This window comes from Diabrotica undecimpunctata, chromosome 1, assembly GCF_040954645.1.
Source record: "Diabrotica undecimpunctata isolate CICGRU chromosome 1, icDiaUnde3, whole genome shotgun sequence".
Taxonomy (NCBI): domain Eukaryota; kingdom Metazoa; phylum Arthropoda; class Insecta; order Coleoptera; family Chrysomelidae; genus Diabrotica; species Diabrotica undecimpunctata.
Genome location: NC_092803.1, coordinates 24,781,342 through 24,795,213, shown reverse-complemented (window position 1 = coordinate 24,795,213; position 13,872 = coordinate 24,781,342). Strand labels below are relative to the sequence as shown.

Genomic DNA, 13,872 nt, shown 5'->3' with positions numbered 1-13,872 from the left:
CTATCCATTTATGAAGTATACCTAAGCCATCTAAGATTTGCAGACGACATCGTTCTGATTGCTAATAGTCCTGCAGAACTACAAGAACTCATAAGCGACCTAAATGCAGTTAGCAATCTAAGTATCCAAGAGGCGTCAAAAGAGCAAGAAGACGTCCAAACTTAGGATATGACATAAGGAAACAAACTAGTACAACATGGCGCAGAAAAGCGAATATTAGACAATTGTAAGCAGAAATGAACAACGACTATGTAAGGGAATCTGCACCATAATCGGTAGAATACCAATTCTATTCTCATACCATGGCACTTTCTTTCCCAAGTGTAATTCTTTTGCTATATAAATTTTAAATAGTGTTATAGAAATACATCAACGTTGACGTTGCCCTTTCATCACAGCAGATGCCGACCCATTATATAGATAAGTTTTGTAGGGCCTTTATGAGAGCGTGATTTATATTGGTGTCTCGGAATAATTTTCAAAGTTTGGTTCTCTCTCTCTGTTGTCCCATTCTCTATCGTTTAGGCCTCTCTTACTCATGGCGTTGTCTACTTCGTTCTTCCAGGATCTTCGGGGTTGTCGTCTTTTGCTCCTTCCTATGGGGCTTGATTCGGTTATTCTCTTTATCCATCTGCTGTCGCTAGTTCTTCTTACATGTCCATACTTTAGCCTTTTTTGTATAGCCGTTGTATATATGTTAGTATGTCTGTTTCTATTGATGTTCTTTGCTTTATTTCGTCAATACTTCTCCTATCTATTCTTATTACTCTGCAGCATCTTCGCAGGCATTCCATCTCTGTTGCTACTATCTGCTGTTTTTCTTATTTATAATCCACTTTTTAGTCCCATATGTCATAATACTTCGCACTAATGTTTTATAAATCTGTGTTTTTGTCTTCAGATTTAGGTGTATATCCCACCATACTGAGTTAAGTTGTCGGATTGCTGTTCTTGTTTGTCCTAATCTTTGCTTAATTTCTTCCTCTGTTGTTGCCTTTTTCGTGATTATAAACTCCAAGTATTTGAATTTATACTTTCCCTTAATTGTTACGTTGTCCTCAATCTGTAGATCTTCTTCTATGACTTCTTCACTTGTAGATAGGTACTCTGTTTTCGCGAGGTTAATATCTAGGCCAGCTTTGGTATATTCTTCTTGTAGTTTCTTCATCATGTAACTCAGGCCTTCTTGGTCGTGTGCAATTACCACTTAATCGTCTGCAAGGCTTAACGTATATAGGTATTCGTTTCGTACCGGTACTCCCATGCCTTCGCATTTTCTTTTCCATTTAGTCAAGGCTTTCTCTAAGTATATTATGAATAGGGTTGGAGATATGGAACAACCCTGCAGGAGCCCTTTTGTTCTGGTGAAGTCTCCTATAATTCTTGTTTCCATTTTAATGGAAACTTTATTTTCTTTATACAGAGCTTTTGTAGCTTCTATGAGCTCCTTCTGTATTTCTAATTTATACATTGCCTCCCATAGCTCTGACGTTAGTACGGAGTCATACGCCTTGCTTAGGTCCACAAATGCCAAATGTATATCTAGTATATGATCTGCATTAAGCAAAATACATAATATATTGCTTTCTGTATTTATAGCCCGTGATCTGACGACTGTCGGTTAGCAAGAAACTATGTCGATCATTGTCGCATTGTTTTGTATAAAGGTGGGTACACATATGCGAGCCGAACGGTATACGTACCGTACGCGTACAGATCCTTGAAAAATATTCTACATCGTACTGATCGCATACTTATCTCGATCCATGGAAAGCGACAAACCAACAACGAACACACACGTGCGAAATAATTCATTTTATTTATAATTTGGGTACTGATTTATGTTCCTGTTTTTGCTTGTTTAACAAAAATAAAAATATGTACAATAATCAGTTTACTGTTTTCTCACGTCTCTCTAGGAAGGAACACGTCATTCACACAATGTCGATTTGATGACACAATAAAAATGTTCGCTGCGTCTAGTAAGCGCCGTCCAAACTGAAAGACGAGTTCAGAAAGACTTTACGACTTCCTTTGAAGTCGTAAAATAAACCGCAACAATTTGGTTCGCGACGAGTCACGATGAAACAGGACGCAAGCGGTTTTTTCTGCCGTACACATTACCGAATATAGCGTTCGCATACCGTATGCATACCGTTTGGCTCGTATATGTGTACCGACCTTTACGTCTGCAGCAGTTGCAGTTCATAGAAACACTATAACCTCGATAAAAATGTAACTTTGAGAAACATTTGCCGAAAAAGCCTACATTCTTATATTAATATATGATAATTTTGACATATGTTAATTTTTTATAGGTAGTTTTGATAATAATTATAAATTCCTGCGATAGAGTTGAGAAGAAAGCCAACGAACTTCTGGAAGCCTGTATCTATGCAGCAGGAACAACAAAAGATGCAACCGCTCAAGATATGGTCAATTTTATAAAGTACCTCATACCGAAATTTAGCTGCGCTGGATTTTTTGGTATCAACCAAATGGTTTTATCAACATTTCTTTCTACAACTTCAACGTATATAATCATAATTCTGCAATTTAGAGCTATCAATCCTCCAACTTAATCACTAATGAAAATTGGGAGTTTTCTTATAGTACACCTATTAACAGCGGTACGCACCCTTCAATTACAATACTTGGTCACTCTGTTTTGTACTTTTTTTGGGAACTTAAGAACCTACTTAGTTAATAATGTTTTGAGATTCCTAGCCTTATTTTTCTCCCAAAATTATATTTAGTGCTTTCATTATGCTACTCAGCTGGTATTCTTCAAATGTATCTAAACCAACGGATTCTTGGCTTGGCAGGAATCTTTTTCCAATCACTATCGATGGGATGAATTCCCCATTCATTTTGTACTAGTTCTTTGCCAACCATATTCGAATAAGTACCGTATATATCGTCTTTTTATTCTTCAAATAATTTTTCTTGCAGGTTTTTTAAAATTGTAGTTTCACGTAGTTCAAGCAAATATTTTCACCTTGTTTAGTTTGAGGTTAACACTTTTTTGCTGCACTCTTGTCCATCATACCACTGAATACACTGAAAAATGTTATAGATATAGATAAATAGATATAAAATATATCAGTTTAGATTTCCAGAAATCATTTGATAGCGTGTACCACAAGAAACTGGTAGAACTGCTAAATAGAATAGTGTTGACAGTCAATATTTACGTATTATAACTACCTTAGACTGAAATCAAATTGTGGCTGTAAAGGTCGTGTAAAGACTACAACAGGAAATTCAGTAAGGACTTAATTAGGCTGGAGCGTTTAGGACTGTTTAGTTTTAACATGGTTTAATTATAATGTAATATGATGAATTGAATAGTGATAAATATTATAATTTGTAATTGTTATTGTGAGTGATAATTAAAGACCAAATTATAAGCATGAAAGGAAGATCAAAGTAAGCACTACTTACTTTACTTTATCGTGTCCGGACATGTCATTCATAAAATTTCGGCACAGTATGGGCTACGTTTTATCTTTGTTGGCGAGCCACAAATCTTCGAGGGCACATCGATGAGGACAGTTTCTGCATGTAAGAAGATGTTCCATATTCTGTATTTCTCCACAGTCACCATTCACATCATCTTAGTCTATTTTTCCCTATTTTGCCATGTTTGATTTTACTGGAGAGACCCCCGTTCTTATCCTATTCATAGTTTTCCACGTTTTAAAGTCTAGGGACTGGCCGGTCCATTGAACATGGGGAATAGAAAAATACTCAGGCGGTTCATCCTACACTGTTCCAAGAAAGCTTTTCCTGGATTTTAATCGCTTTCGTAGTGTTCGAGCTTTATATAGGGCATGCCGCTCATCCGCGATCTGTTTAATTTTCTCTATGTGCTCTGCAACGCCTCTGCGTGTTGAGGGTTCTGCAAAATCCGCTGCTTTATATAGATTTGAGAGTGGCGTTGGTTTTATGCAGCCCGTTACTATCCTGCATGTCTCATTTGGCGCAGTATTAACTTGTTTGGTGTGGGCAGATCTGCCCCAAACGGGGCACGCATATTCAGCAGTTGAGAAACACAGTGTCTGTGCTGTTGTTCTTAAAACGCCAGGACGTGTACCAAATTTACTTCCCGTTAACTTTCTGAGTGTACTGTTCCTAGATGTTACTTTCCCTCTCGTTTTTATGCAATTTTGTTCGTAGGTGAGGGACCGGTCCAGAGTTACTCCAAGATATATAGGTTGGTTTGTGTGTTCTAATGTATTACCATTCCACGGAATTTGGTTGGCTTCCTTTGCACGAAGGTGGAAAGCGCAGACTTAGGTTTTAGAGGGATTGGATCTCAGGGAATTCTGCAGGTAGTACGCTGTTATTGTTTTTAAGAAAGTTTCGAGTTTCTCCTCCACTTCTTCAAAACTATTTCCTTGAGTGAGTACATATTGCAAGATCGTCAGCATAGAGGAAGTGCTTGGTTTCGGTCGGCGTAGGTTAGTCGTTTGTGTATATATTGAAGAGCATTGGTGCTAAAACACTTCCTTGTTGGAGGCCGTTTTTTGAACTCTTCACTGACTTACTTTACCCTCTAGCATAACGAAAAAACGTCTGTTTTGCAGTAAAGAATATACGACTTTACCCAGATGGTGGTCATTGAGAGTTTCGTATAATTTGTGGAGCAATGATTTGTGCCTTACTGTGTCATAGGCTGCTGTCAAATATACGAAAGCAGCCCCTGTTATAAGTTTTACTTCAAAGCCCTCTTCAATGTGTTCTTCAGTGCGAGGACTTGACTAGTGCAAGATTAGCCGGGTCTGAATCCTCCTTGTTGTGGGATGAGGTGCTTGTCGACATTTTTTTTTTATTCTGGCGAGTATGAGTCTCTTTTATAGTTTGAAAAAGTGGTACAACAGCGAAATCGGTCTGTAGCTACTGGGATTTTCTGGGTCCTCTCCTGGTTTTAACAAGACTATTACTTTAAATTTCCTTTCGCAATCTTTGCAGCACGTGTTATAAAGTTGCAACATCCAGGTTTTTGCTCCTTGGTCTAGATGCTTTATTTTTTCACTGCATATATTATTCACACCTACAGCTTTCCTGTTTTTTAACCTGTTCATACAGTCTTGGAGTTCTTTTAGTGTAAAAGGAGTTCCTAGGTGGTTCGTCTCCGAATCCAATCTTCTTCTAGTATTTGGGTCCTTATATCGATTCGTAGTTCTTCCATTCATAAGGAGTTGAGTAGCGAATTAGTTTGCTGTAACCTTGCAAGGTGGTTTATGTTTGATAGAGGGGTTCGTATATTCTCATTAGTTCTTGGGACTCGCTGGACATCCCGGGAACATATTGTCTACATCCTCTGGGTATAGCTTTTCTAGACACATTTTTGAGTACCTCTACAATTTTTTCGTAGTTCTTTACTTTTGGTTCAAGACGTAGTAGCTCAGAATCTAGTATACCTGCATACTTTTGCCAGTTTATCTTTTTGAAGTTAAATCTCCTTCTGAATGAAATAGCTTGTGGTCTGACAATTGGAAAGATATTTATACTAATTGGTCTATGCTGAGTTTTTGGTATGGGGCCATATACTACTTTGGTACATCGGTCTTTGAGGTTATTACTTGAAAAACAAATATCCGGGTTACATCCTCTTTTCCAAAGTTTGCTCTGAAAAGATGGTGGAAGTTTAGGATCATGGATTAACGTGAGGCCACTCGTTATTATCCATGCTTATTATGTGGTATCTCCGCAATCAGTTTCATACCGGAGACTTTCGGTCTCACTGCAGTTAGGTCTCGGTGAGTTTCCTGGATGCACAATACCTCACATTTCGTGTTCTTGCAGAATTCTGATAAGATGTCTTGTTTGGCTATATTGATGAACTCGATATTTATGCTCGCTACTGTCAGTCTTGACTCTGAGAAGAACCGTTTTGGCTTGATGTTTGCCATCTGATTTGGTTTGGTCCGGTGTTGGAAGGATTAGCCGTCTACTAGTAGACGTCGTCAATAGAGTTTACTTTGTAGTTGATGTGGCACTATTGATCTCATGGAGGCTCCTTCCTTGTCCCCCAAAAATAAGCACTTATAAAAGCAAAATTTTTTACAAAAATAAGCGAGGTACAAGAAAAAAAATTGCTATTGTGAATATATAAGTGAATATATAAATCATATATCCTATATTTATATAAAGCCTATATAAATCTGAATAAAACACGTTAAAATATTTACATATTTTTTATTTGGAAAATATTAGTAAGAAACTTCATTTTATACCTAATACCTATATTACATTTTTCAACAATTTTTCATTATTTCTGGCAATGAGCATGCAAACAATTAACAATAACGTATATGTTTATATATATATATATATATATATATATATATATATATATATAAATGTTTTTCAAAATTTTCTTGTAAGAAGTTATGTCTCAGATTTCAGATATCAGATTTAAGTGCAGTAAAAGAGCGTTGACCTTATGTAATATTTTATACCTCTGCCGTAGGCAATATGCAAGTTGAAACTTTAATTAAAGACAAAAAAGGCGTTGTAAAAGCACAGTATCAAGTATCTTGGGAGAAAATGAGTTTGTTGAAAAATTGTTGACAAAAATAACAAAAAACGTGCGTTTTCTTAATTAGATTGTACTATCCGTTGCAAGATAATTCGGATGGAATTCTCCATATTAAGAGACTGAGCCGATATCAAGCACAAAATGACTGTACTCCCTTAATGCTGTAACGAATAGTCACCCTTAAGGTCGTGGCATATTATCGTGCACGTTGCGTTTCCAGCACATAGCGTTTAGTTTCCGAAAAATATAATTTAAATGGTTTTAAATATGAACAACGCACACTGTCCGCAACATAGCGTTTCAGACACTTAACGTTTCAGTTCAGTATTTTGAAAACAATATTTTACTGATGCCGACGGCTACGTAACGAGTCGTACCTAACCGGTTGGTAAGGATAATGTGAATTAGATGTCCGTCGTTTTCCCCCCGTTGTTTATTTAGGTATTTGTTTGATTTTGATACAGAGTATTTAGAAAAATAATTTTCGAGGCTATTATGTCATTTATGCATGTGTTTTTATTGCTTTGTGACAATTAATCACGGAAGTGATAAACAATTAGGACTTTTGTACGGAAGTGATACCTCTTCTTTTTAAAAATACTTTTTGGTTTGATATGTATGGCTTCGTTAAATGTAGTATTTTGTTTTTTAACTGAAGATGAAATTAAATTTAAAACATATTTAAACTGAACCCTATTCATTCTAAAATATCCATAATATTTTTCATCGTCATCAATTAATTCTCTGTATAAAGTCCAGTATTCACATTCCTTCTTCCTTTCTCTTAGCATTGGATGTACTTCAAACCTTCTTTTTAACACATTTTTTTATTCTTCATCGTTAAGTAGAAGAGCAATTGCACATAATTTTTGTCGAGAAAAGCGAGATCATATCTTCACCGAACCAAACTGAAACGTTCTATGTATGAAAATGTGAACGCGCAGCCCAATTGCTGGAGTGGAAACGCTACGTGCCGGAAACTATACGTGCACGATAATATGCCGCGACCTTTAGTCTTTCGTTACATTAGGTTCAATTTTAAATTCTATCCAAAGTTTAAGGGTACTTTACTAAATGATACAAAGTAGGTGTAGCCAGGTACGTATTTCAATTTTGAGTTGTAAATGATTGGTAAATAAAATTTTAAGTATAATTTTGTGTACCTATTTAAATTTAATCAGTTAATTGCATTTGTACTTGGAATTCAGAATTACAAATTTCTAGGTACGTAAAGCCAGTGTTTATAAGAGATTAGAAAATTTCTTGGAATTTTATTCAGGTCAAAGGATAATGTTCTAGGGGAACGGACCCCAACAGAAAATTCGGTCCTCCAAGGATGGGGTTTAAGTCGTAAGCCCAGCGACCTTACACTTGTGAAAATTCTACAGTGCTAAAAAAACCAATGAGCCTCGGTTACCGGACAGAAATTACAGTAGACGAAAACAGCAAGGAAAATGGACAATGAATTACGCAGTCTGGAATATACAGGGAATCCGGAACAAGCAACAAGAAATTATGCAGGAATTCGTAAATCGAAAATTAGATATAGCCATTCTCTCTGAGACCAAGAAAAAAGGAAATGGAAGCAAAAAATTAAAAGATTATGTACATTTCTTCTAAGGAGTGGGAAAGGATCAAAGAGCAAGAGCAGGGATATCAATATTTGTACACAAGAAATTCGAAAAATATATTAAATCTTGAGAAGCATACAACGAACGTTTTATTAAAGTGACGATTCTCCTAAGAGGAACACAAATAACACTTCTGGGGGTATATGCCGTAAATGATGACTACTCAGTACAAGAAAAGGAAGCTTTTGAAGAAGACTTTCGAAAAATCCTGAACGAAATTTTTAACAGTCATTCAGGGGTTCCACAATAAAAGTGACTACTAAAAAGGGTTCCATTTATCAAAAAGATTAAGAAACCTGTTCTACACTAACCCGGTATTGATATTTTATTTTATTTTATAAAATATGTTATTCTTGATACATTTTTATAAAAGAAATTGTAGAAAATGTATTAGATATTATAATGTATCCATTAATTATAAAAAAGGTTTTAAATTTATATTGTATCGAAATACCTATATATTGTTTCAAAATAGATATATTAGTATAAGATCAATATTTATTGTCCTCATGTCATGTAAATAAATGGAAAATTGTTATAAAGCAATTTAAGCAATAGTTCAGCCAAAATCGTTCAAAATAATCTCTATATACCTATATAGTATTAAGACAATAATTTTTCAAACATTTACTTATTCTTTTTAGTATATTATGTCCGTTTCACTCTTTTTGGTCGATTTGATATTGAAGACTATTGACGTAAGATGAAACTAATAATTTAATTACCAATGGTGGAGAGAAATATGGTTTATAAATTAAAATTGATTCATCGCAATTGAATTATAAATACGTTCAAATAATAGATATTTATACACCAAAAAAAGTTGTTAGACTGTTAAGTGTTAAAATTTTAACAAGTTTTGAGTAAATAGTGTAAATAAATAATTGTGTGAAAGATTAAAAACTGGTTTTGGCGAATGTTTTAAGTCCGAGGGGTCGACCTGCTTAAGCATTCTTACGCGTTTTTTGGTTTCTTGGCAGATAAGAAAGTACAGTCCATCTAATTTACTTACCGTAGCACGTCATTATCATTGACAGAGATCTAAGTTGACATAGTTGCCAAAGTATAAAAAAAATCCTGAATCCATTTTAAATCAAATAGGTCAAATAATTATTGCAAAAGAACTACCATCTCTTTACAACGACTATTTAAATTCTTACGTGATATTTTTGAAATAAAACACACTAATTTTGTTCTAAAAATAACAGATTTTATTAAATAGGTAAAAATATAAAACAAGAGGTATACACTTTAAATTTCAAAATAATTAAGTACAAAAACTATCAACACCGCAACTGTCAAATAAGTGTTACCAATTTATGCCAAAATATCGCCTTCGTTCGATTACAGTTACAGTGTGTTCCAAACAAATTTTCTTCATAAAAACGCTTTATAATGAATTTATACAAATTAAATGAAACATATTATTGTGTATTTCTTTAAGTTAACATTAATAGAAATCTTTAAATATTAAAGATACAAATGATACTTAAAAATAGATACAAATGATAATAAGACACTAAAAGAAAGCTTCGAAACATTCATATCACAAGCACTGCAGGTGCAAATAAAACTTAGGAACGCAACAAAAATAGGAGGAACAGTCTATGCCATAGAAACAAAAACTTACACGGATAAAATTAAGATACTAAATAGGAAAAGTAAGTTGAAATACAATAAAGATCGCATCTACATAAATAATGATCTGATAGTAAAAGAAAAAGAACTACAGAAAGAAATAGTTAAAGTATCAAAGGAAGATAAAAGTAAAGGAAAACAGACGAAAAGAGGCGATAAGAAGTTGTTCGTGAATGGGAAAGAATGGATAGGGGATGAAGAAAAACAACAACTAAAAGAAAATACCAAAGAAAAATTGTCAAAAAACTAGTAGAAAAAAACAACCGGGGAGATATGATACCGAAACGACAAGACAAAGGAATAAGACCATGGAAAACGGAAAATAAACACAAAAGAAAGTCAACAATCCAACGATATAATAAAAATTGGGACTTGGAATGTGAGAGGTACTTATGAGCAGGAAGCTTTAAGAAACTTAGACTAAACTAGGAAAAGTATACAATAGATATCCTTGCCCTGCAAGAAACGAAATAACTGGGAAATGAAATAATAAAAATAGGAAAGAGCACACTGTTCAAGTGGGGGGACCAAGAGATATTTTGGAGTGGGATTCATGGTGTCGGAGAAAGTAAACAAAGCAGTTGTAAATTTTTAACCAATATCAGACAGAATATGTTACTTGAGGGTAAGAGGAGACACCGAACAACCCGATCTCCGGGTTGTTCGGTGTCTCCGGTTGGTGTTCGGCATGGACGTATAAACATAGATCTGTGTTTATACGTCCATGGTGTTCGGTAACGGTAAATGTCAATGGGCAAATGACACAATGACAGTAGTTTAGACACCGCTTTAGATGATGGCTAGTAGATTAGATGATGGATTAGTAGATTAGATGATGGCTACTTGAAGCTTGAAGTTGACATATATGATCTAACCATAACCACACTTTAAAGTGCTTTAAATGTCCAAACAAAGTAAGAACAAACTAAAGATGATGTAAAAAATAATTCTGAATAAATTAAATATTACTGATTTAATATGAATGAAAAAGAAATTGATACCTGCTCACTAAGCAGCAATGACAGTGATACTACTATTATAGATAACAGTATTACAAAATGTAAAGTAAAGAACATATATGATTTATCTGAATTCGAGGAATGCGAACCACCTAAAAGTTTATCGCCGCGTACCTCACCTTTCCAAGATGAATCTCATCCTCAAATTTCAGCATATGCATGTACAAGCCGAAATTTTCAAGATACAATTGTATTATCCAGTGATGATGAGCCTGAATCTAACAGGAATAAGGCTGAAGTAATCTTTAAACATAAAAATAGTACTGAGATAGCATTAGAAAAAGATAATACAATTTTTGAAATGCAAAATTTTGATATAGCAACAGGTGATAAACAAGAAACACACGCTGATAGGTAATATTTTTGTACTTACTATATATTACATGTTAGCATTTATTTATTGAAGAATGACTTTTATATTGTATATAATAAGTATACCTAATATATTCTGTAGCCCAAAGAAAAAGAGAGCACCAAGGAAGAAAAACACTGAAAATGGTCCTACCAATGAGATATCATCACCAAAGCAAAAGAAAAAGAAACAATCAGAAAAAGAGAATAATCTAAAAAAGGTTCAAAAAACCATTCAAAAGCATAGTAGAGACCCAGAAAAATCCATAGAGGTAATATTTATGTGATTATATGTTTACTATTATTAAAATTATCTTTATTGTCATATTTCTTAAGGAACTAACACTGAACATAGATCAATCAATACTTAATAACATAGATTATGGAGAAAGTATCAAAACTTATTTAGAAAACAAAGGTATTTCATATGTAGAGAAACATTCTTCACAAGATTTGATATCTTGGACAAGAAAAATTGAAAAAATAGAAGATGAGGTAAGTTATTTTGCATAATTAATTGTATTAACCATAATAAAAAATTTGTTGTTTGTTTTTCAGGAAATAATTGAATTTGAGAGCGAAGAGGGACACTATATGAAAATTATAAGTCCTGCACAATTTGGTAACTTAATTCCAATTTTAACAAGTCTTAAGTCCTCTACAAACTTTGATCATCTCACCATTCTTGTTTATGGCATTTCCAAGCCTACAGATGAGCAGGAATTGGAGATTTTGGAAGCAGAGATGTTTTTCCCAACATTTTGGAATTTTGTAAGAACCAAGGAAGATGTAGCTTCATTTATTTACATGGCTACTAAAGCAGTTTCTTATTATCCTTATAAGTAAGAAAAAAAAAATAGGTAAATATCTACCACATATGATTTAATTCTGATATACTCTAGGGCAGAAAGGGAGGAGAAAGACAAACAACAAAATGAATACTTCAATGATGTTAACAAAGATGTAGTAAAAATAGATAAAAACGGCAATGGATTGAATAGATTGTGGCGCCAAATGTTGACGAAATTTCCATTAGCTAGATTGGAGACAGCTGAGGCAATCACTACAGTCTATCCCACAATGTCATCCTTATTTCAGGTACTTAATACACTTTAATAATCCATTCCATCCATTCAGAATCAATTTTTTATAACCTTAAATAATTGTTTATCGTTTCAAACCATTAATTACTGTATATAAATAAGAATATTTTTAATTTTTCACTATTTTACACTCTATAGGAGCCTGTAAGTCTTGATGGTATTTTTGTCTCAGTTGTATGTTATAATGATAAAGATAATAAAAGAAGATGTTACAATAGACTAGCCTGAGACGTTGTATTTTGTTTTCTATATTTTTAAAATTTAAATAATATTTTTAAAATTGAATAAAGTAATTTTATTATTTATTTATTATTTCTATTTTAAAGAAATTATATTATATTCAAATAGTTCAATGAATTATTTATTATGTTTGCACTCCTAATGCCACCTATTGATGTATTAACAAAGCATATGTTGTTTATTTCTAAGGGACCTGTCAAATTCAAAGGAAATATTAAAAGCAGCCATTTCTTCTGCTAAGTCTGGTAAAAAGTCAATAAATTCGTTCTTGTTTCTTTTCATCTTATATATTATCTAGCTATCTACAGCTAGTTTTTGTCTAAACATACTTTGAGTGTCAGTCACTCATTAATAGAATATATTTTGTGTCCTGCAACAGTAAATATTATGTTGTCTTCGTTACAAATGCAGATTCACATCTGTGTATTATAAGTGACAATGGCAAATTTTATATCTTTGAACAATTTGACAGAGGTAAAAAGTCTATACACAATAATATATTAGATAGTTTTATTGTTTCTGCCAGCTTTTCACCTCCTTTTGTTATCTTGCTTAGTAGATTCAGCTCCAGCATTACACTTAACCCAGATTTTGATTCCACATTTGACTGGTTTCATTGGCAAGTATTGCTGCAAAGCAACAGGTCCTTCGAACCAGTCATTAATTAAGAAATGTAAATCTGTTTCGCAACATATTATTTGTTTATAAAATGATTACCTAAACATGCTCAACTTGACCAGTAATCCTTTACTTTTGGCTGTGTATTGAAGCATATTACAAAATAGATCTAAATTAGAACCATAATTTCTCCAACATACAGTGTGTCCATAAATAAGGTTCTGACAGGAAAACCTTTTATTTTTAGAGAAAACAAATAATAGTTGTATGTGAACTTACCTTATTGTTTCCAACAAAATAATGCATTAAACACATCAATATGTATATTCAAAAAGCACCATTACATACAATTTTCACTTTATTTTAGCTTATAATTAACCCAGTGAAACACATGGATTACCAAGTTATACATTTATGGCTAAGTGTTAAAATTTATTTATTGGCTTTTTTAGGCTTATGGAACTAGCACTGTGCCCGGTGAAGCTTTGGTGCAAGATTTGCCTATAAGGAGAGCCCAAGGTCCACTAGCTTCAGTCAGGAAATTGGGTCCAGAGTTCAGCAAAAAGTGCCATAATTATTTTATGTCTGAGAGCAATAGATTGTTATGAATGAAAATAATTGGTTTGAATTTTGTTGTTTTATTTCTTTGTTATTGGTGTTCATACAAGGATAAAATCTTACCCCCCCTGTCAACTCGTTTATTTTAATGGTAAAACAAAATCGCA

At 33.6% G+C, this 13,872-nt stretch overlaps 1 protein-coding gene across 1 annotated transcript; it reads left to right on the top strand.

The window, feature by feature from the left end:
• The first annotated feature begins 10,681 nt into the window (after positions 1-10,681).
• mms4 (Methyl methanesulfonate sensitivity 4) lies at positions 10,682-13,775 on the top strand. The gene is made up of 6 exons (XM_072527916.1): positions 10,682-11,189; positions 11,290-11,458; positions 11,523-11,681; positions 11,745-12,028; positions 12,089-12,284; positions 13,600-13,775. Exons 1-6 carry the CDS (start codon positions 10,795-10,797, stop codon positions 13,753-13,755), a joined length of 1,359 nt encoding a protein of 452 aa, XP_072384017.1. The 5' UTR covers positions 10,682-10,794; the 3' UTR covers positions 13,756-13,775.
• The last annotated feature ends 97 nt before the right edge of the window (positions 13,776-13,872 follow it).